Source organism: Oncorhynchus gorbuscha, linkage group LG01 (genome assembly GCF_021184085.1).
Source record: "Oncorhynchus gorbuscha isolate QuinsamMale2020 ecotype Even-year linkage group LG01, OgorEven_v1.0, whole genome shotgun sequence".
In the NCBI taxonomy this organism is placed as follows: domain Eukaryota; kingdom Metazoa; phylum Chordata; class Actinopteri; order Salmoniformes; family Salmonidae; genus Oncorhynchus; species Oncorhynchus gorbuscha.
The window spans coordinates 38,790,465-38,810,017 of NC_060173.1; the positions used below are offsets into that span (position 1 = coordinate 38,790,465).

General features: G+C 42.5%; 2 protein-coding genes across 8 annotated transcripts; one reads left to right on the forward strand and one right to left on the reverse strand.

The window, feature by feature from the left end:
- Nucleotides 1-4,796: 4,796 nt before the first annotated feature.
- On the forward strand, nucleotides 4,797-14,576 carry phaf1 (phagosome assembly factor 1). 5 transcript variants are annotated; one of them, XM_046352010.1, is made up of 17 exons: nucleotides 4,797-5,137; nucleotides 5,652-5,817; nucleotides 5,978-6,060; nucleotides 6,173-6,256; nucleotides 6,347-6,390; nucleotides 7,250-7,329; nucleotides 7,421-7,515; nucleotides 8,035-8,132; nucleotides 8,388-8,500; nucleotides 9,121-9,254; nucleotides 9,372-9,455; nucleotides 9,585-9,667; nucleotides 9,876-9,919; nucleotides 10,584-10,633; nucleotides 10,770-10,828; nucleotides 10,947-11,019; nucleotides 11,139-14,576. In XM_046352010.1, the coding sequence occupies exons 2-17, from the start codon at nucleotides 5,754-5,756 to the stop codon at nucleotides 11,226-11,228; spliced, it is 1,278 nt and encodes a 425-aa protein (XP_046207966.1). In that variant the 5' UTR covers nucleotides 4,797-5,137; nucleotides 5,652-5,753; the 3' UTR covers nucleotides 11,229-14,576. The 5 variants fall into 5 exon arrangements, with proteins under 5 accessions (XP_046207966.1, XP_046207958.1, XP_046207991.1 ...); XM_046352019.1 differs by having other exon boundaries at nucleotides 4,803-4,929; XM_046352002.1 differs by having other exon boundaries at nucleotides 4,797-5,817.
- Nucleotides 14,577-15,097: 521 nt separating this feature from the next.
- On the reverse strand, nucleotides 15,098-19,550 carry b3gnt9 (UDP-GlcNAc:betaGal beta-1,3-N-acetylglucosaminyltransferase 9). 3 transcript variants are annotated; one of them, XM_046351976.1, is made up of 3 exons: nucleotides 19,031-19,550; nucleotides 18,425-18,482; nucleotides 15,098-18,220 (listed from the first exon to the last, which is right to left on the reverse strand). In XM_046351976.1, the coding sequence occupies exon 3, from the start codon at nucleotides 17,901-17,903 to the stop codon at nucleotides 16,536-16,538; it is 1,368 nt and encodes a 455-aa protein (XP_046207932.1). In that variant the 5' UTR covers nucleotides 17,904-18,220; nucleotides 18,425-18,482; nucleotides 19,031-19,550; the 3' UTR covers nucleotides 15,098-16,535. The 3 variants fall into 3 exon arrangements, with proteins under 3 accessions (XP_046207932.1, XP_046207940.1, XP_046207946.1); XM_046351984.1 differs by lacking the exon at nucleotides 18,425-18,482; XM_046351990.1 differs by lacking the exon at nucleotides 19,031-19,550 and having other exon boundaries at nucleotides 18,425-18,759.
- Nucleotides 19,551-19,553: the final 3 nt, after the last annotated feature.

Here is a 19,553-nt window from a genome sequence, read left to right on the forward strand (position 1 = left end):
AGATGGCATCATGAGGAAACACAATTATGTGGATATATTGAAGCAACATCTCAAGACATCAGTCAGGAAATTAAAGCTTGGTCGCAAATGGGTCTTCCAAATGGACAATGACCCCAAGCATACTTCCAAAGTTGTGGCATATTGGCTTAAGGACAACAAAGTCAAGGTATTGGAGTGGCCATCACAAAGCCCTGACCTCAATCCGATAGAAAATTTGTGGGCAGAACTGAAAAACCGTGTGCGAGCAAGCAGGCCTACAAACCTGACTCAGTAACACCAGCTATGTCAGGAGGAATAGGACAAAATTCACCCAACTTATTGTGGGAAGCTTGTGGAAGGCTTGTGGAAGGAAATTATTTGATGGTGCTATGAATAGTTACTGTGCTCAACAAGTTGCTAGTCTCCGGTCTAGCCAGTTCTATGTGTGCTCAGAAGAAGTATTGCATCATTCAGTCACAAGACTCTGAAGTATGTAAACACATGAGTTGGTAAACAGAACTGGAGATTACCTTTTGTGTCTCTTTGATATTTTAAGTTGAAATTGTGCACCAATATTGCATTTGAGAAGACTATTATATTAAATGAAGTTCCCTTTAATATAGACCACATGGAAAATGGAATAAATGTGATTTTTTATTTGAATAAAGAAGACCTACAGTGAGGGAAAACAGTATTTGATCCCCTGCTGATTTTGTACTTTTGCCCACTGACAAAGAAATGATCAGTCTATAATTTTAATGGTAGGTTTATTTGAACAGTGAGAGACAAAATGACATTTTAAAAAATACAGAAAAACGCATGGTAAAAATGTTACAAATTGATTTGCAAATCACCCAATCTACCTACCTCACCCCCATACTGTTTTTATTTTATTTACTTTACTGCTCTTTTGCACACCAGTATCTCTACTCATATTAAACATCTCAAATCCAAAATCAAATCTAGAATCTGCTTCCTATTTCGCAACAAAGCCTCCTTCACTCACGCCGCTAAACTTACCCTAGTAAAACTGACTATCCTACCGATCCTCGACTTCGGCGATGTCATCTACAAAATAGCTTCCAACACTCTACTCAGCAAACTGGATGCAGTCTATCACAGTGCCATCCGTTTTGTTACCAAATCACATATACCACCCAACACAGCAACCTGTATGCTCTATTCGGCTGGCCCTCGCTACATATTCGTCCCCAGACCCACTGGCTCCAGGTCATCTATAAGTCTATGCTAGGTAAAGCTCCGCCTTATCTCAGTTCACTGGTCACGATAACAACACTCACCCGTAGCACACGTTCCAGCAGGTAGATCCCACTGATCATCCCCAAAGCCAACACATTTGGCCGCCTTTCCTTCCAGTTCTCTGCTGCCAGTGACTGGAACGAATTGCAAAAATCGCTGAAGTTGGAGACTTAAATTTCCCTCACCAACTTTAAACATCAACTATCTGAGCAGCTAAACGATCACTGCAGCTGTACATAGTCCATCTGTAAATAGCCCACACAATCTACCTACCTCATCCCCATACTGTTTTTATTTTATTTACTTTTCTGCTCTTTTGCACACCAGTATCTCTACTTGCACATCATCATCTGCTCATTTATCACTCCAGTGTTAATCTGCTAAATTGTAATTATTCGCTCCTATGGCCTATTTATTGCCTACCTCCTCATGCCTTTTGTACACAATGTATATAGACTTTATTTTCTTTACTGTGTCATTGACTTGTTTGTGTTTTTGGCTTGTTTATTGTTTACTCCATGTGTAACTCTGTCTTGTTGTCTGTGTCACACTGCTTTGCTTTATCTTGGCCAGGTCACAGTTGCAAATGAGAACTTGTTCTCCACTAGCCTACACGGTTAAATAAAGGTCAAATAAAATAAATACAATTCAAGGGTTTTTCTTTATTTTTATTATTTTCTACACTGTATGAATAATGGAATTATGTAGTAACCAAAAATATATTTGAGATTTGAGATTCTTCAAAGTAGCCACCCTTTGCCTTGATGACAGCTTTGCACACTCTTGGCATTCTCTCAACCACTTTTATGAGGTAGTTACCTGGAATGCATTTCAATTAACAGGTGTGCCTTCTTAAAAGTTCATTTGTGGAATTTCTTTCCTTCTTAATACGTTTGAGCCTATCAGTTGTGCTGTGTCAAGTTAGGGGTGGTATACAGAAGATAACCTTATTTGGTAAAAGACCAAGGTCATATTATGGCAAGAACAGCTCAAATAAGCAAAGAGAAACGACAGTCCATCATTACTTTAAGAGATGAAAGTCAGTCAATACGGAACATTTGAAGAACTTTGAAAGTTTCTTCAAGTGCAGTCGCAAAAACCATCAAGCGCTATGATGAAACTGGCTCTCATGTGGACAGCTACAGGAAAGGATGACCCAGAGTTATCTCTGTTGCAGAGGATATGTTCATAAGTTCATTAGAGCCTCAGAAATTGCAGCCCAAATAAATGCTTCACAGAGTTCAAGTAACAGACACATCTCAACATCAACTGTTCAGAGACTGCGTAAATCAGGCCTTCATTGTTGAATTGCTGCAAAGAAACCACAACTAAAGAACACCAATAAGAAGAAGAGACTTGCTTGGGCAAGAAACACGAGCAATGGACATTAAACCAGTGGAAATCTGTCCTTTGGTCTGATGAGTCCAAATTTGAGATTTCTGATTCCAACCGCCGTGTCTTTGTGAGACGCAGAGTAGGTGAACAGATGATCTCTGCATGTGTGGTTCCCACCGTGAAGCATGGAGGAGGAGGTGTAATGGTGTAGGGGTGCTTTGCTGGTGACACTGTCTGTGATTTATTTATAATTCAAGGCACACTTAACCAGGATGGTTACCACAGCATTCTGCAGCAATGCTCCATCCAATATGGTTTGCACACTTAGTGGGACTATCATTTGTTTTTCAACAGGACAATGGCATAACACACCTCCAGGCTGCGTAAAGGCTATTTGACCAAGAAGGAGAGAGATGGAGTGCTGCATCAGAAGACCTGGCCTCCACAATACCCGACTTCAACCCAATTGAGATGGTTTTGGATGAGTGGGAGCGCAAAGTGATGGAAAAGCAGCCAACAAGTGCTCAGCATATGTTAGAACTCCTTCAAGACAGTTGGAAAAGCATTCCAGGTGAAGCTGGTTGAGAGAATGCCAAGAGTGTGCAAAGCTGTCATCAAGGCAAAAGGGTGATACTTTGAAGAATCTAAAATATATGTTGATTTGTTTAACACTTTTTTGGTTACTACATGATTCCATATGTGGTGTTTCATAGTTTTGATGTCTTCACTATTATTCTACAATGTAGAAAATAGTAAAAATAAAGAAAAACCTTTGAGTCGGTGTGTCCAAACTTTTGACTGGTACTGTATATATATATTTTTTTCTTCTGTAGTTACAAAAGTATGTGGACACCCCTTCAAATGAGTGGATTTGTTTTTTTCAGCATACCTGTTGCTGACAGATATATACAATCTAGCACACAACCATGCAATCTCCATATACAAAACATTGGCAGTAGAATGGCCATTACTGAAAAGCTCAGTGACTTTCAATGTGGCATCGTCATAGGATGCTGGAAAACAAGTCAGTTCATCAAATTTCTGCCTTACTAGAGCTGACCCGGTCAACTGTAAGTACTGTTATTGTGAATTGGATCAACAACGGCTCAGCCGCAAAGTGGTAGGTCACATAAGGTCACAGAATGGTACCGCAGAGTGCTGAAGAGCATGGAGCATAAAAAACGTCTGTCCTCGGATGCAATACTCACTACCGAGTTCCAAACTGCCTCTGGAAGCAACTTCAGCACAATAACTGTTTTTCGGGTGCTTCATGAAATGGGTATCCATGGCCGAGCAGCTGCACAAGATTATTAAGCCTAAGATTATATGCGATGTCAAGCATCGTCTGGAGTGGTGTAAAGCTTGCCGCCATTGGACTCTGGAGCAGTGGAAACGCCATCTCTGGAGTGATAAATCACGCTTCACCATCTGGCAGGCCGACGGATGAATCTGAGTTTGGCGGATGCCAGGAGAATGCTACCTGCCCCAATACATAGTGCCAACTGTAAAGTTTAGTAGTGGAGGAATAATGGTCTGGGGCTGTTTTTCATTGTTCAGGCAGCTTAGTTCCAGTGAAGGGAAATCTTAACGCTATAGCATACAATGACATTCTATACGATTCTGTGCTTCCAACTTTGTGGCAACAGTTTGAGAATGGTCCCTATGGCGCAGTGGTCAAAGACACTGCATCTCAGTACAAGAGGAGTCACTGCAGTACCAGGTCTGAATCCAGGCCGGAATCACATCCGGGCGTGATGTCCCATAGGGCAGTGCACAATTGGCCCAGCGTCGTCCGGGGTAGGCCGTCATTGTAAATAAGAACTTGTCCTTAACTGACTTGCCTATTTAAATACAAAAAATTAACAAGTTCCAGGAGAAATGTTCCGACTTCTAGTGGAAAGACTTCCCAGAAGAGTGGAGGCTGTTATAGCAGCAAAGGTGTGACCAACTCCTTAATACCGATGACTTTGTGTAACAGTATAACTTTAGACCGTCCCCTCGCCCGAACCAGGGACCCTCTGCACACATCAACAACAGTCACCCACGAAGCATCGTTACCATCGCTCCACAAAAGCGCGGCCCTTGCAGAGCAAGGGGAACTACTACTTCAAGGTCTCCACATACTTTTGGTAATGTAGTGTATATTGAACAAAATTCGGCAGAACCTCCCACTTGGTCAGCTGACCAGGAAGTGGGTGTTTCTTCGCGATGCACAGGAAGTTGGATAATCAGCTGATACTGGAGGTGTTTTGATGGAAGTTGCTGTTGTTTGTGGAGAGTTTTTATTCCTTCTCTTCAATTCATTATAAAGACACATCAAACGATAAAAGGAATTCGGTGGACTTTGAACTAATAGTGAGGTTTTTAATATTAGCTAAGTGACACGGTTGTAATTTCAATTCATAGCTGCCTGTATTGCTATTGAGTTCTCCATAATGAAGAAAATAGCAATGTAGCTGACGTTAGTCAACGCTTTGAGACGTTCTTTGTTTATGTTGTGCCAGACAAAGCTGCAGTGTTTGGTTTCGTCTTTTTGAAGATCGTTTTATATTTGTTTATAATTGTGAGTGAATATCGATTACAATAACGTTACATGGGAGCTAAATAATGTTAACGATAGCTAGCTAGCATAACTACAAGTTACCGACAATTGTTGTCAAGCCGCTGAGATGTCCTGTATAGTCTGATCATAAACGAGACAGCTGAGATCTTTAGATAGTGACGAGTGTGGAAAGACTTCAGTCTAGTTGTTGTGTGGTCGTCATTTGCGCATCACTCAGTCAGCTCATCTGCGACCTGTTGGTAGAACTAGTTAACGTACATGTCAGCCACCAACCTAAGTCTCAGTTGGCTTTGTGTGTAACGTAGCAAGTTGGTTGCGCAATTCCTGTATGCTAGCTACTTGTCAGCAAGGGTCACTTCATATGCTAACAGTAATCGCTCGTCGCTAAATATTTTGTGTCTTGGTCTTTGAGAACGTACCATTTGTCCCGCTGTCAATATATTTCATGGTGTTTTATGTAAAGCCTTATTGTTTATGAATTAAGTATTTATTGTGTTAACTTCATGTTGTATAGAAACAATAGGAGTGTTTAAGAAGAGGATTGGGCAGTTTAGTATTAAAGAAAGGTCCAGTTCAGGCAGAGAACCTTGTTGAAAATCCTTCTCCCTACTCGCCAATGCTGGATCTGGAAGTTGTTCCTGAAAGATCTTTAGGAAATGAACAATGGGAATTCGCGTTAGGTAAGTGACTCCTAAAGAGACTATTGGGTATTTCTTCAACCTACCACACACCTCAACTAATATGCATGTTTTCCCAGTAAGTTGTTTTTAATGGTTGTTTGTCATTTGTAAATGAGAACTAAAGAAATCTCTTAATATATTGTCCATGTTCTTGTCATAGGGATGCCATTGGCCCAGGCCATTTCCATTTTACAGAAACACTGCCGCATCATCAAGAATGTCCAGGTTCTTTACAGTGAACAAGTAAGAGATTAGTTAACTACTATTGTGTGTGATATAGGGTGTGGGCTGTCAGATTAATTTGACTGTTTTTTGATTGACTGTCCATTGAAATGGTATGTTTCTGTGCTTCTAGACACCACTTAGTCATGACCTCATACTCAACTTGACTCAGGATGGAATTAAACTGCTGTTTGGTGCCTGTAACCAGAGACTGAAGGTGAGGGAGACATGCTCTGGTTGATCATGGCGCTACAGACAATAAGGCTGTCTATGTTGACTTATCAAGTCTCTCATTACTCATGTTTAGGTGATTGAAGTATACGACTTGAGCAAAGTTAAATTGAAATACTGGTGAGTGATCTCTAGTTCCTTGTGCTAACACCAGTGTGACTGGAGTTGTCATAGCAAATGTATTCACTATATATACAAAATTATGTGGACACCCCTTCAAATGAGTGGATTTGGCTATTTCAGCCATATCCGTTGCAGACAGGTGTATAATATCGAGCACACAGCCATGCAATCTCTATATACAAACATTGGCAGTAGAATGGCCTTACTGAAGAGCTCAGTGACTCAGTGATCTGGCACCGTCATAGGATGCCACCTTTCCAACAATCCGTTAGTCAAAATTTCTGTCCTGCTAGAGCTGCCCCGGTCAACTGTACGTGTTGTTAGAAATGGTTTGTCAAGATCGGTGTGGAATAACTTGACTGGCCTGCACAGAGCCCTGACCTCAACCCCATCAAACACCTTTGGGATGAGTTTGAATACTGACTGCGAGGCAAGCCTAATCACCTCACCTCACTAATGCTCTTGTGGCTGACAGAAAGCAAGTCCCCGCAGCAATGTTCCAACATCTAGTGCTCACCTCACTAATGCTCTTGTGGCTGACGGAAAGCAAGTCCCCGCAGCAATGTTCCAACATCTAGTGGAAAGCCTTCCCAGAAGAGGGGACGCTGTTAAAGCAGCAAAGGGGGGACCAACTCCATATTAATGCCCATGATTTTGGAATGAGATGTTTGACGAGCATGTTTCCACATACTTTTGGTCATGTAGTGTATCTGACAGTTTGTCAGACTGGAATAGTTTGTTGTAGTCCATGAGAATAACTTGTTTTGCAAATTGTTCAGCTTGTGTTGGATGTGGGATTTCGTGCTACTACATATACTGTTATAGTATCTAGGCCTAAATTGTCATTGTCTTGCAGTGGAGTACATTTCAACACTCAGGCTATAGCACCCACCATAGAGCAGATTGATCAGTCCTTTGGCGCCACCCACCCTGGAGGTAAGGGAAGATAGAACTTTTTGTCTTATTGATAGTACTGTGGAATGCTGCAAGGCTTGTTGTGTTTGACCATGTTTTCCTCACTCCCCAGTATACAATGCTGCAGAGCAACTGTTCCACCTGAACTTTCGAGGACTCTCCTTCTCCTTCCAGCTTGACTCATGGAATGAAGCTCCCAAGTATGAGGTGAGACTATTACCTTACCCTGCTATATTTATCCCTAGTGTGCTGTTTTTCTGACTGGCTTTATGGTTAACCCTGTTTGACATAGCTGCTGTCGTGCTTCCATAACTTGCTCTTCTTGTTCAAACCTTTCTGGTTTCCCTCGCTGATTTTCTGTGCATTACGTTACCTGGCCGACAACCCCTCATAGACCTTGTTTACCAGATAAAGAACTAGTCTTTTTGCCTTAGAAAATTATTTCTGTTAGCGATAATGAGAACCCCCGTACCTCTTTTCGACACCTTGGCAATGAACAAACAAATGTACATACTTCATTACCAATACAGCATGAGTATTTGGTTTTGAAGAATTTGGTAATGCTGGAATACAAAACAAATTGGCCCCGAAAATGACTCACTATGTCTTTATTATGAAAATACGTTGTTATAAAGCTTTTGATGTGAGTACTTGTATATCCATGTATTGAATATGATCTGTTGAAATGCACACGCCAGTCTACTCCCAGTTGTTTTGCTTTGACAGCCTAACTTTGCCCATGGCTTGGCCTCCCTGCAGATTCCACACGGGGCCACAGTGAAACGGATGTACATCTCCGCTGGGAACAACCTACAGGACACCAAGTAAGGACACAATGTATTCACAAGCACACTTGGAATAATGGTTGAGCATAGCAAGTTTATGGGGAGATGGAGGATAGGGTGAAGGGGAAGATACAGTGTGTTTGGTGAGCTTGTTTACTCAGATGTAAATCTCCTTCGAATATGATTAGGTTTAAAACTGATGCATTTGAGTTATCTAAATACTTATTATTAAGTATTGAGAGAAAAACATTCATTTGTAATGACCTGACTATGACTCACTCTGTCGTTCCTCAGGGCCCCAGTGATGCCCCTTGCCTGTTTCCTTGGCAACGTTTATGCAGAGTGTGTGGATGTGCTGAGGGATGGGGTGGGGCCACTTGGTCTGAGACTTCGCCTCCTCACTGCAGGTACTTAGCAAGGGGACATTTGAACCCACTCGTGTCCCATGAGTACAACACCATCAGAACTGTGGAATTCAAGCTAAATCAGTTCAGGTTGGTATTCCTTTTGAGGCTTCCTGAGTACATGCCACTGAAGGGACTGGAGGAAGTAGGTATTTTCCTCCTGTAGCGCAATCAGTCCTCAATTCTAATTGGATCAGGCTACTCTTCTCTTCCTCCCTTTAATTAATGAATTAATAGAGCCTCATGGTCTGGAGCTACAATATAATGCTTTCCTGCCAGTCCCTCAGGTCTATCACATTCCATGCTCTCTTCAGTCCACACATTAGCCCGTTAATCTCGTCACCATATATCACCTCTGACATGCCCCTCCTCTAGGGAGGCTGAGCTAAACAAATGACCTACTACACCCGTTATTATATGGGGAGGAGGTCTATCAAAATAGGCCCTCATCAATCTCTAAGTGTTTAGACGTGTCTCCTTAGACCAGCTGTTTTGTTTGTCCCTGTTGTTTTGATGTATGATATACAGTCCTAATGAAACACCTGAGAGGAAGATGTGCTCCAACAATTTTGCAACAGCAGGTCATATTAAGCTTGCGTAATGAGTGGTCTTCCTATCCTCAGGATGTGGGCCCGGGGTGATGGCTGATGCCAAGGTGCGTGCCGTGGAGAGGAACATTTACTTTGGAGACTCCTGTCAGGATGTGCTGAGCGCTCTGGGCTCACCACACAAAGTATTCTACAAGTCTGAAGACAAGGTTTGGCCCTCTACTCTGTTTCCTGTCTCTTTCTTTCCCTTGACCTGCTCCTTTCAGCATATGGTCCTCTCTATGTTGATAAACAAGCTCTCTTCATGTTTGGGTTTCCTGTTTCAGATGAAGATCCACTCTCCGTCACCTCACAAGCAGGTCCCGTCCAAATGCAATGACTACTTCTTCAACTACTTCACCCTGGGGGTGGTGGGTATTGGTGTCACATGGGGGGTTGTTAGAGAGGGCTTGCCTTAATTATGTTGACATTAAAGCTCAATGTAAGATGTTGCTTGTTTCTTAACACTGTTTGATTGGTCCCTTTTTGTTTTTTTCCAGGACTTACTCTTTGATTCTAGCACACACCTGGTGAAGAAGTTTGTCCTTCATACTAACTTCCCCGGCCATTACAATTTCAACATGTAAGCCTCTCTCTGCTTCAGTTAAGACAGCTGGCACCTCTTTGGTCCTTGGCTGAAGTATACCATTTTCAGACATATGATCCATTTGAATAAATTATTTCCTGTAGAGCCTAAAGAGGCTATTAAACTCCTTAGTGGTGAAGTAATTTAGTCACAGAAGTGCTGTTCACTACACTCAGTAACATGTAACTGTCTCTCTCAACAATAGATATCATCGATGTGATTTCAAGATTCCACTTGTCATCAAGAAAGGTGAGTTTTCTAATCAGCATTTTCATTGTATTTGGTGAACTCTGTCTGTCTCCTCACGTATCCCTGTCTGTCTCCTCACGTATCCCTGTCTGTCTCCTCACGTATCCCTGTCTGTCTCCTCACGTATCCCTGTCTGTCTCCTCACGTATCCCTGTCTGTCTCCTCACGTATCCCTGTCTGTCTCCTCACGTATCCCTGTCTGTCTCCTCACGTATCCCTGTCTGTCTCCTCACGTATCCCTGTCTGTCTCCTCACGTCTGTCTCCTCACGTATCCCTGTCTGTCTCCTCACGTATCCCTGTCTGTCTCCTCACGTATCCCTGTCTGTCTCCTCACGTATCCCTGTCTGTCTCCTCACGTATCCCTGTCTGTCTCCTCACGTATCCCTGTCTGTCTCTTCACGTATCCCTGTCTGTCTCTTCACGTATCCCTGTCTGTCTCCTCACGTATCCCTGTCTGTCTCCTCACGTATCCCTGTCTGTCTCCTCACGTATCCCTGTCTGTCTCCTCACGTATCCCTGTCTGTCTCCTCACGTATCCCTGTCTGTCTCCTCACGTATCCCTGTCTGTCTCCTCACGTATCCCTGTCTGTCTCCTCACGTATCCCTGTCTGTCTCCTCACGTATCCCTGTCTGTCTCCTCACGTATCCCTGTCTGCCTTTCAGAAGGTGCTGCCGCTCAGGGGGAGGACTGCACCCTCACTACCTACAGCAAGGTCAGACATGCCTACACTGCTCAGTCTTTGCCTAGCTCACTCAAGAGTAGTGAAAAGAGCAACTATGGGTGAATGTTATAGCTACTTCAGATGAGGTTTGTGTTCTTCTGACTGACTATGGTTGTTTCTCCCATAGTGGGATCAGATTCAGGAGCTGCTTGGACACCCCATGGAGAAGCCTGTCGTGCTCCACAGGTAAGAGATGCCTGGGTTATAATTTACATGACTTCTGTCAGTTGAAACATTTTCACTGGACATCTGACTGCTGGCCCTGCAGTTAACAAAAAGGTGTAAAAAACAATGTGTTTCACAGGTCATCCTCGGCAAATAACACCAATCCCTTCGGCTCTACATTCTGTTTTGGACTACAGCGAATGATCTTTGAGGTAAGAACATTTGGTGTGTGGGTCGCGTGATGACGGTATTAGCTTGAGAAGTACAAAGGCCTGGATGTATGTAAACGATGTAAGTTATGTGTCTGAACTGGGCCAACTTGTCATCCCAGGTGATGCAGAACAACCACATAGCTTCAGTGACCCTGTACGGAGCCCCCAGACCCAGCAGCAGGGCCAGAGCCGAGGCCATCGGCCACTGAACAGCATCCCACTGGCGCCCCCAACCCATACCCGGCCTGAGGGCTGTCTCCCCACCGCTCCAGTCTGCTCCACACCAGCCCTGGGCTGATCAGCAGTGTACTCTCTGTCTCAGCCACTGCCATCTTCACACCAGAGAGGCCCGCTGGAAGCTCCTCTGGACCCATCTGCCCTTGTGTGACGGACGCCTCATGCAGGGTCCTGCTAGGAGCCTTACGGCAGCCATCATCCCTTCTCCCTCTGACTGACCCTGTCCCAATGCTCTTCATCATCAGAACACTTGCTAGATGTGTTGACAGTGTACATTTGTATGCCTGTGAGCAGAAACAAATGCTCACCTGCATGCATGCTGTAGTTTTTTTAAAATTGACATTTTAATACATGATTAACATACATCAGAAACGGATACCAAAAGCCTGCCACAGACACCAAAACCATTTCAATCCTTTCTCCACTATATGTTCATATTACCGATTTTAAAACACATGCATATGGATGCAGGCTCATCTGCAGCACTAACACATTACGTACATCATTTCATACACAGACATATACACATACAGAAACAGCCATGCATGCACATCGACCTAAACCAATGCATGCACACACAAACAAACAATTGCATGAACATAGTTTTTATTTTTAAGATTACAAGCACAAACTGGCCACACCTTGGAGTGTCCTAGTGCTTTGCATGCTGTGAGGGGTACTGTCTTGGTACATGAACAAACACACACATACTGGCCCACACACACACATTCATACACTCATGCCATGACCAAGTCCACAGAATAAGCCACCTCCTATTGCAAGGCAGTGAAGCACCAAATACATTTATAGTTTATTTTGTGTTTTTGAATGGAACGATAAAAACATTGGTTTTGACATTTGCACTAAGATACACCATATTTACTTGATTCTTGTCTCCTATCCACTGCGGATTGTGTATTTTGTTTCGATTAGTGATGACTGAGGAAAGGCTCGTGCTCCTCTGTCACCTGAAAAGCCATGCTTCTTTCCTTCCAGATGTACACCATCTCCTCCAACATCCACTGCTACCACGGTCCTTTACAACCTTCCCCCCTCATGCGCTCTCATCATTGCTCCCTTTCTCCATCCATTTCCCTGATCTATTTTTCTATTCACAATATATATCTAAATGAGTCCAGCTAAACCCCTTAGATGTACTTCATCATTGCTGTCATTCATTATCATTTGTTTTGTTAATTTGCCAACATTTTAGCCAAAGCTGTTTTAGCATGTTTTAAGTTGTCATTTTAGTTTGTTGTCAACTTGACCTCTTGCCTAGAAGAGCTGACATTCCCTCCTAAAACAATATTATTTTTTATTGCAGGCCCCAGAACCATAATCTTGATCTCATCTTAGTACTTCTTGAATATATGTTCTTTATAATTGCTTTGTGCTTTTTAGTGCAGTTATTTTATCATTCAGTTTTTACTCTAACCAAGATGTCTTAAATGTAATATGTGTAGCAGGCTCTTCTGGTGTTCGATGTTTGTACAGATTTGTAAATAGTGTGCCCTTTTCTTTTGGCTTGTCATTTTAAGATAATGGTACGATGTGGGCCTGAATTGTTTTAAGGTCAAAGCACACCCCAGACGCGACACTTCTATTACATAGGAATTCTGTTTGATATCTCTCCCCCCTAGTGGAGAGAACACTGTCTGGCTCCTTAACCCTGGGCCTGAATGGGTCCTTCATCTCTATAGCTCAGCTTTAACCACTATTAGTATTAGAGACCGATGCTGAAGATGGGATATCAGAGACAAAGATGGATAGGGAAGGTAGCCCTGTACACTCTGTTTAGAACCCCCGGATGTGTGTGTGGTCAGTCGCCCTGTTCTAGTGGGTTGATCATGTAGTGGTGCTAGAACAGAGGTATTGTTCATGTTGTTCTGTCACAGGTGGCTGGTTTGCCTGTCAGCCCCACTCAGACCAGCCCTCAGCTTTGCAGCGTGTGATGCAGGCGTATTACATGGGCATTGTTTGTTCTGTTACATTGACTTGTTTCATGAGTTGCGATGAAAAAAGCCTGTGCTGCTGTTGATGTTAAAAGTATACCCCTTTGCTTTGTTCAAGTAGTATACGACAACAAAAAAGCTAAATTTTTTGTTAATGTTGTGCCTCATTTCCCACCAAGCCTGTCTTGACTTCTTTCTGTAAATGAAACTATTGAACAGCATTGAGTATGACTGAGCATGAAGAGCTAACATGATTGACTGACTCACCCATAGGCCATCATTTCCCTCTTGCTCCAAAAAAACAATGACAAATTGTAGAATAAAGACTTGATGTACAGTGCAGGTCCTGAGCTCAGGCATGAAGGGCTAATCCTCATCTCATCAACCCCTGGTGTTCTGATTGGAAGATTTGCACAATACACAATACATTGTTTTGCTTTGTTCTAGTTGCTGGACACAGAAACATGTATATCACTGAACATCTCACAGCAAGACTATGGTTTTAACATCAGTCTGACCGTCACCACCGGCCAACCCTTCATGACCTGAGCTACACACACTGGTTGTTGGAGTTCCAATGCAATGCAATCCCGGCCAGGTACATTTGTTGCATCTGATATAACTCACTGTAGATGAGTTTGCATTTATATTAGCAAGCAAACAAATGCAACTCAACTGATGTTGTGGTAACGTTACTGGAATGTTACTGCTGAGCATGAGCTGGGCTGTGTTAGCCCAATCTCAGGTGGACATAGATCTTGTTTTAAATGCCAGGAGAAAGGGGATGCTTCCTTTTCAGCTGTTGGCTTTGCCTGTTTTATTTCCTCTCAATTGATCCTATTTTTGCATTGGATTGAATTAATGACTGTAATTAAGACTGTAATTATAAATTAACAACTTCAGTTGAGTTTAATGCTATGTATTGTCTCCCTTTATATTGTATGTTTTATCCCCATTCCCCAAAGTAGTCATTTTAGGTGGATTCAGTCAATTTAACCCAGTTCTGGAAATGGGAGTTATCCTTAATTCAACATGTGAATCAAATTAATTGGAATCTGGTGTCATATTTTGGATAACTTTACTTCTGTACAATAAAGAATATGTAGATCAACATTATCAAGCATGTCATAAAAAGCAATAACCGTTGTTAGGTGAATCAGAATGGTCTGCTTAAAGCTTGCACAATGCTCCTGAATGATGCAAGAATGCTGTGATTAAGATGAGCTCCTCATAAAATCTACTGTCAAACTCAACATTTGAATTTGATAAAATTGCTCATTCTGAATTTTGTTCATTTAAAAAAAAATCCTGTTAATGTGTGTACAAAAAGGATATGAAAATGTTGATGTAATAAATATGACAAAAGTCTTGAGCTGTATTTTTTTCATTTTAAAGAACAAAAAAGCAGTACATGCACATGTTTTCCACCAGGGACAATTTCAGTGTTAACTGATTGCTTTACATTTTGATATCAACAGCATGTCGTCTACTTACAGCATTTGGACTACAGTTGGAGGTATAGCTGAACATAACAAGTTTAAAAAGAAACAGCATGTAAGGATTCTGATTATCAGAAGTATTGTAAATGAAAGCACACCACACTCAACTGTTCAGGGTTTACTCTGGGCTTTGGTTTGTTGCTTGGTGATTGTCATCTTCAGTGTAGCTAATTGTGAACTAAAAAAGTAGGTGCTGTGCACATAACATTCATGAATATGTAAACTCTACCTCTGTTGGAAAGTTTCTAAGAAAGATTTCTGGAACTACACTGAACAAAAATATAAATGCAACATGTAAAGTGTTGGTCCCATGTTTCATGAGCTGAAATATAAGATCCCAGAAATGTTCCATATGCAGAAAAAGCTTATTTCTCTAAAATGTTGTGCACAGATTTGTTTGTACCCCTGTTAGTGAGCATTTCTCCTTTGCCAAGATAATCCATCCACCTGACAGGTGTGGCACATCAAGAAGCTGATTAAACAGCATGATCATTACACAGGTGCACCTTGTGCTGGTGCCAATAAAAAGGCCAGTGTAAAGTTTTGCCACACAACACAATGCCACAGATGTCTCAAGTTTTGAGGGATTGCGCAATTGGCATGCTGACTGCAGGAATGTCCACCAGAGCTGTTGCCAGATAATTGAATGTTAATTTCTCTACCATAAGCCGTCTCCAACGTCATTTTAGAGAATTTGGCAGTACGTCCAACCGGCCTTACAATCGCAGACCACATTTATGGCGTTGTGTTGGTGAGTGGTTTGCTGATGTCAACATTGTAAACAGAGTGCCCCATGGTGGCGATGGGGTTATGATATGGGCAGGCATAAGCTACAGACAACAAACACAATTGCATTTTATCAATGGCAATTTGAATGCAAAGATACCAGCAACTTCGCACAGCCATTGAAGAGGAGTGGGAAAACATTTCTTTGAAATTGTTGCATTTATATTTTTCTTCAGTATATATATAATGAGATCCATTGGGGACTTCCTGCCACAGCTACAGTTGATGCACTGAACTTTGTCTCCCTTCATTTCAGATTCAAGTCTACCTACATGTATCATCTGATGTGTAATCGCACACAAAGGGTGTGTTCGTAAATTCAATCTGGATTCGTAAATTCAGAGCGTTGTCAGATTGTCCGTTCGCAAATTCAGAGCGTTGCGCTTCAGAGCTTGCTAGCTACTTTCAGACACAAATTAGAGAACACCTCACTCTAACCATTTTACTCGCCCTGGCAGAACTATCCAGAGTGTAGGTGACTGTAACTGTGCCGCTGGAAACAATCTAATTACATTTTTTGCCGACGTTTACTGACGCCGGCCATATTCAACGGGTGTTGAGTGTTCGTAAATTCACCAGTTATTCTGCGCTCTGACACACTCAGACAAGAGTGCTCTGAATTCGGAGTAGATAGCCAGAGTGAATTTACGAACGCACCCAAAGATACTTCATTTACAACGCTGAACTGTATATTCTACTGCACAAAATCAACCTGGCACATGTTTCAATCTATATTGACCTTATTGAGGCTCTGTGCAATAAAATAAACAAAGTAAGTCATACTGTACCTAAATTGAGCAGGGGTGTTTTTAAAACGTTACCACCACAGTAAATTTACCAACTGGTTTTACATCCAGGATTTTTCCAAGAAAAATATAAGAAAAAATACCTAGAGACAATGCACATTTACCATGGCTGTAAACCGTTAAGCAAAAACCACTGTGTTACCTAAAAATAACTGTACCAAACATTCAATCACAGCTTCCATATCCCAATGGCTCTTTCACAGTGTAGTCCCTCTAATCGACATAACACAAAGCCCTCAATGCTTTACAAACACGGTAACTTCATAGTCCTGTTCCACTGTAGTCTCGGAGTCCTTCTGTCCTGTTGTCCCGAGTACCTTGCCCCTCCACTTAAAGGGCCATGGGGTGGGGGCCAGGTTACTGTGACAGCTTAGTTGGGGGTCATGCAGCAGGTTCCACATGAGCCAGATCTGTGGCACTGTCAGGCTGTGTACCACCATCAGCTCCCTGTAGAAACAAGGGTCAAACACCTGGAGGTGGGGAGCAGCAGAGGGGCGCACAATTCCAAATGTACGGAAACCTTCATGGCGTGATGGTTTGACTCCGATTCTCTTTAAGCACATGCCTAAGAACACATCGTCGATGGGGAATAATTCTACCTGCTGACACGCTCCACTCAGCCGCCTGGCGGTGTGACCGGACATCACAAAGCCTCCCCCTCCTGCATATGACGGATACATCGTCTGGCCGTACACAAACTCAGGCACAAAGTACTTGCTGCTGCGCCGGCGGATGGGGCGGGCGTGGTGGATGATGTCACCCACAAAGAGGTCCTTGTCAGGCTTCTGACCCTTCAGCATCTGCAAAATGTTGTCTATATTCACGTAGACATCCGCATCACCTTTGAAGATAAACTGGACATTGGAGCAGCTGCCATTCACCCACTGGAGGAAGTGGGTCTCTTTAAGTGTCAAATTGAAAAATGTGTCATCAAAGTCCCAGAGGAGAATGTCCCCAAAGGTGTGGCTCTCATAGGCAAGAAGCCGGTCCCATAAAGGCAGGGCTGTCTTGTTCCTGGGTACCCCAAGGAGGAATACAGTCTTCACTGTCTGCCCATCCTGGAGAACACCCTCTCTTCCCCAGGTGTGCCGCACTACCTGCCTCCTTTCAAAGTCTGCTGCTACGGACTTGATAGTAATGAGCATGTAGAGCTCACCTGAGCACTTCCCTGGCTGGTCTATCAGCAGTCTGAAGTCCCGGTTGTCCTTATCTCTTAGGTAACCTTCAAAGTCAAAAGGTGGTTGTGTGGGTAAAACAGGAGCAGCCTTTGTTGGAGCAACCTTCTTTGTCCCCTCATCTTTCTTTGACTTGGATCTAGATTTGGTCTTGGTCTTAGGTTTGGATTTAGACTGAAGTTTGGACTTCGGATGTGACTGAGGCTCAAACTGGCACTTTGTCTTATCTGGGTGCGTAGAGGGGACCAGTTTAGTCACATGGCTCTCTGGTAGAGCCCCTAGAAGAGCACGGGAGCTTGTAGAGCCCTGCTCTAAGTGCCAAGTGTCCCAGGTGGGAGTGAAGCATTGGTGGGCATACAACAGCAGACAGAGTAGCCCCAACATGATCAGGGTGCACAGAACATCTCCTTTTATGTGAATTCTCCTCATTGTGTCCCACTGAACCTATTTCCCTTCAAAGGCTGATTTAATTTACAACTCTTTTCCCATTAATTTGTATTTTCCTCTTCCTCAGGATCTCTGAGATCAGAAAGAGCCATACAGCATCCTGTGAGGAGTTCACAATACTGATCACGCATGCAAGAGCAATTCCTGAGTGTTTTTCTGGGGGACCCTTAGGTCCTGCTGGATAATGCTCCGTAACCCAACACTCTGCAGTCCTTATGTTTCTACTCCAGTATCTCAGAGGGGTTTTCCCTTTAGTCCGCAAAATTCATTCCATTCCATCTCTTCAGCAGGCTGTAATCCTAGATATGAAAATAAATTACGAGAATTACATTGTATACAAACAAGGAAACTAACAAAATATATTTGACAAAAGTTTTTTTGTTGTTACTTTTATACTTGCAGTTACTTTGTTCTTATTTTTCTTTGACTTTATTATTCATAAATTATCTGCAGTTCAAACTCATTTCCCCAAGTTTCCAGAACTAATGCAAGAATGTTCCTACCTTTTCCTATAGCAGACACGCCCCCTCAACGGAACAGAACAGATCATCTCCCAGTAGTCTACAGAAATTGACCACGGTTTCCAAGTTAGCGTTCAAATGACACATCAGAAGCAAATGTTAAGCCAGACCAAAATGTTCCAAAAGATTTTGAAGAACGACTTCATTGCCACCCTCTCCTATAGAAAATATCTGGTCAATTCGTCTATTATGAGGGCGTGTCGGACCTTATGTAAACTCTACATAAGATTTCTAAATAGAAAAGTATTTATTGTGTGCGTTAGAACATTGTGTTCCTAACTCAATGTCCCTATCTTAATCTCCTTCACTCATGTAACTATTTATTGGTTCACCATGCAGTTTATAATTGGCAAAAAATGCATCTTAAAATGCATCATTTTTCGGACATGCATGCGTTAACTCAAATGAAAGCTTTTGTCGCATGTAAAAAAAGAAAAAAACCGACCATGACGCATTAGATTTACATATAATTGCCAGACTGTTGCATATTTGCATAATACAGGGAGCCCTATATTGAATGACATCGTTTGTATTGTATCAGTATATGTGTACAAAGTATTATATTTACGCATCAGTCATCATACTTACCAAAACATATGAAAGTCACCAAATAAATTTATAGCGCAACTGCCAAACCCGGGAACATCTGGTTTCTGTATGAAAACTGCAGTCTCTGACAGTGCTGGGGTCCAACAAAAACGAAGTTTAAAATGGAGAGAGAAAAATACATGAAATGAATACAGACCTACATGGTGTATGGAGGGAGGCTCAGTAAGGTAAAGTTAACTTTTTGAAAAACGTGCAAAATTGGCAAGACAGCATTTCAACGGTATTCATTTCACTGGTCACGTGACACGTGTGGGAGTCGCTGGTCCAGCTGTGTGCCAGATGCCAGCGCAGCAACTGGAAGCGGACTCTCCAAGAATATGAAGGAAGGGGAAAGGGGGGAGCATAATGATCCGGACCTAGCAGACTTATTTTTTTGTCAGACACTTTGTACTTTTATCGTGGTGATTGATGTCCTTGCAATACAGCACCATATGCACTTCTAGCCCCTAGCTGTCTTAAATGGCTGCAATTTAGGAGTTGGATACACTTAACAGCAATCTGT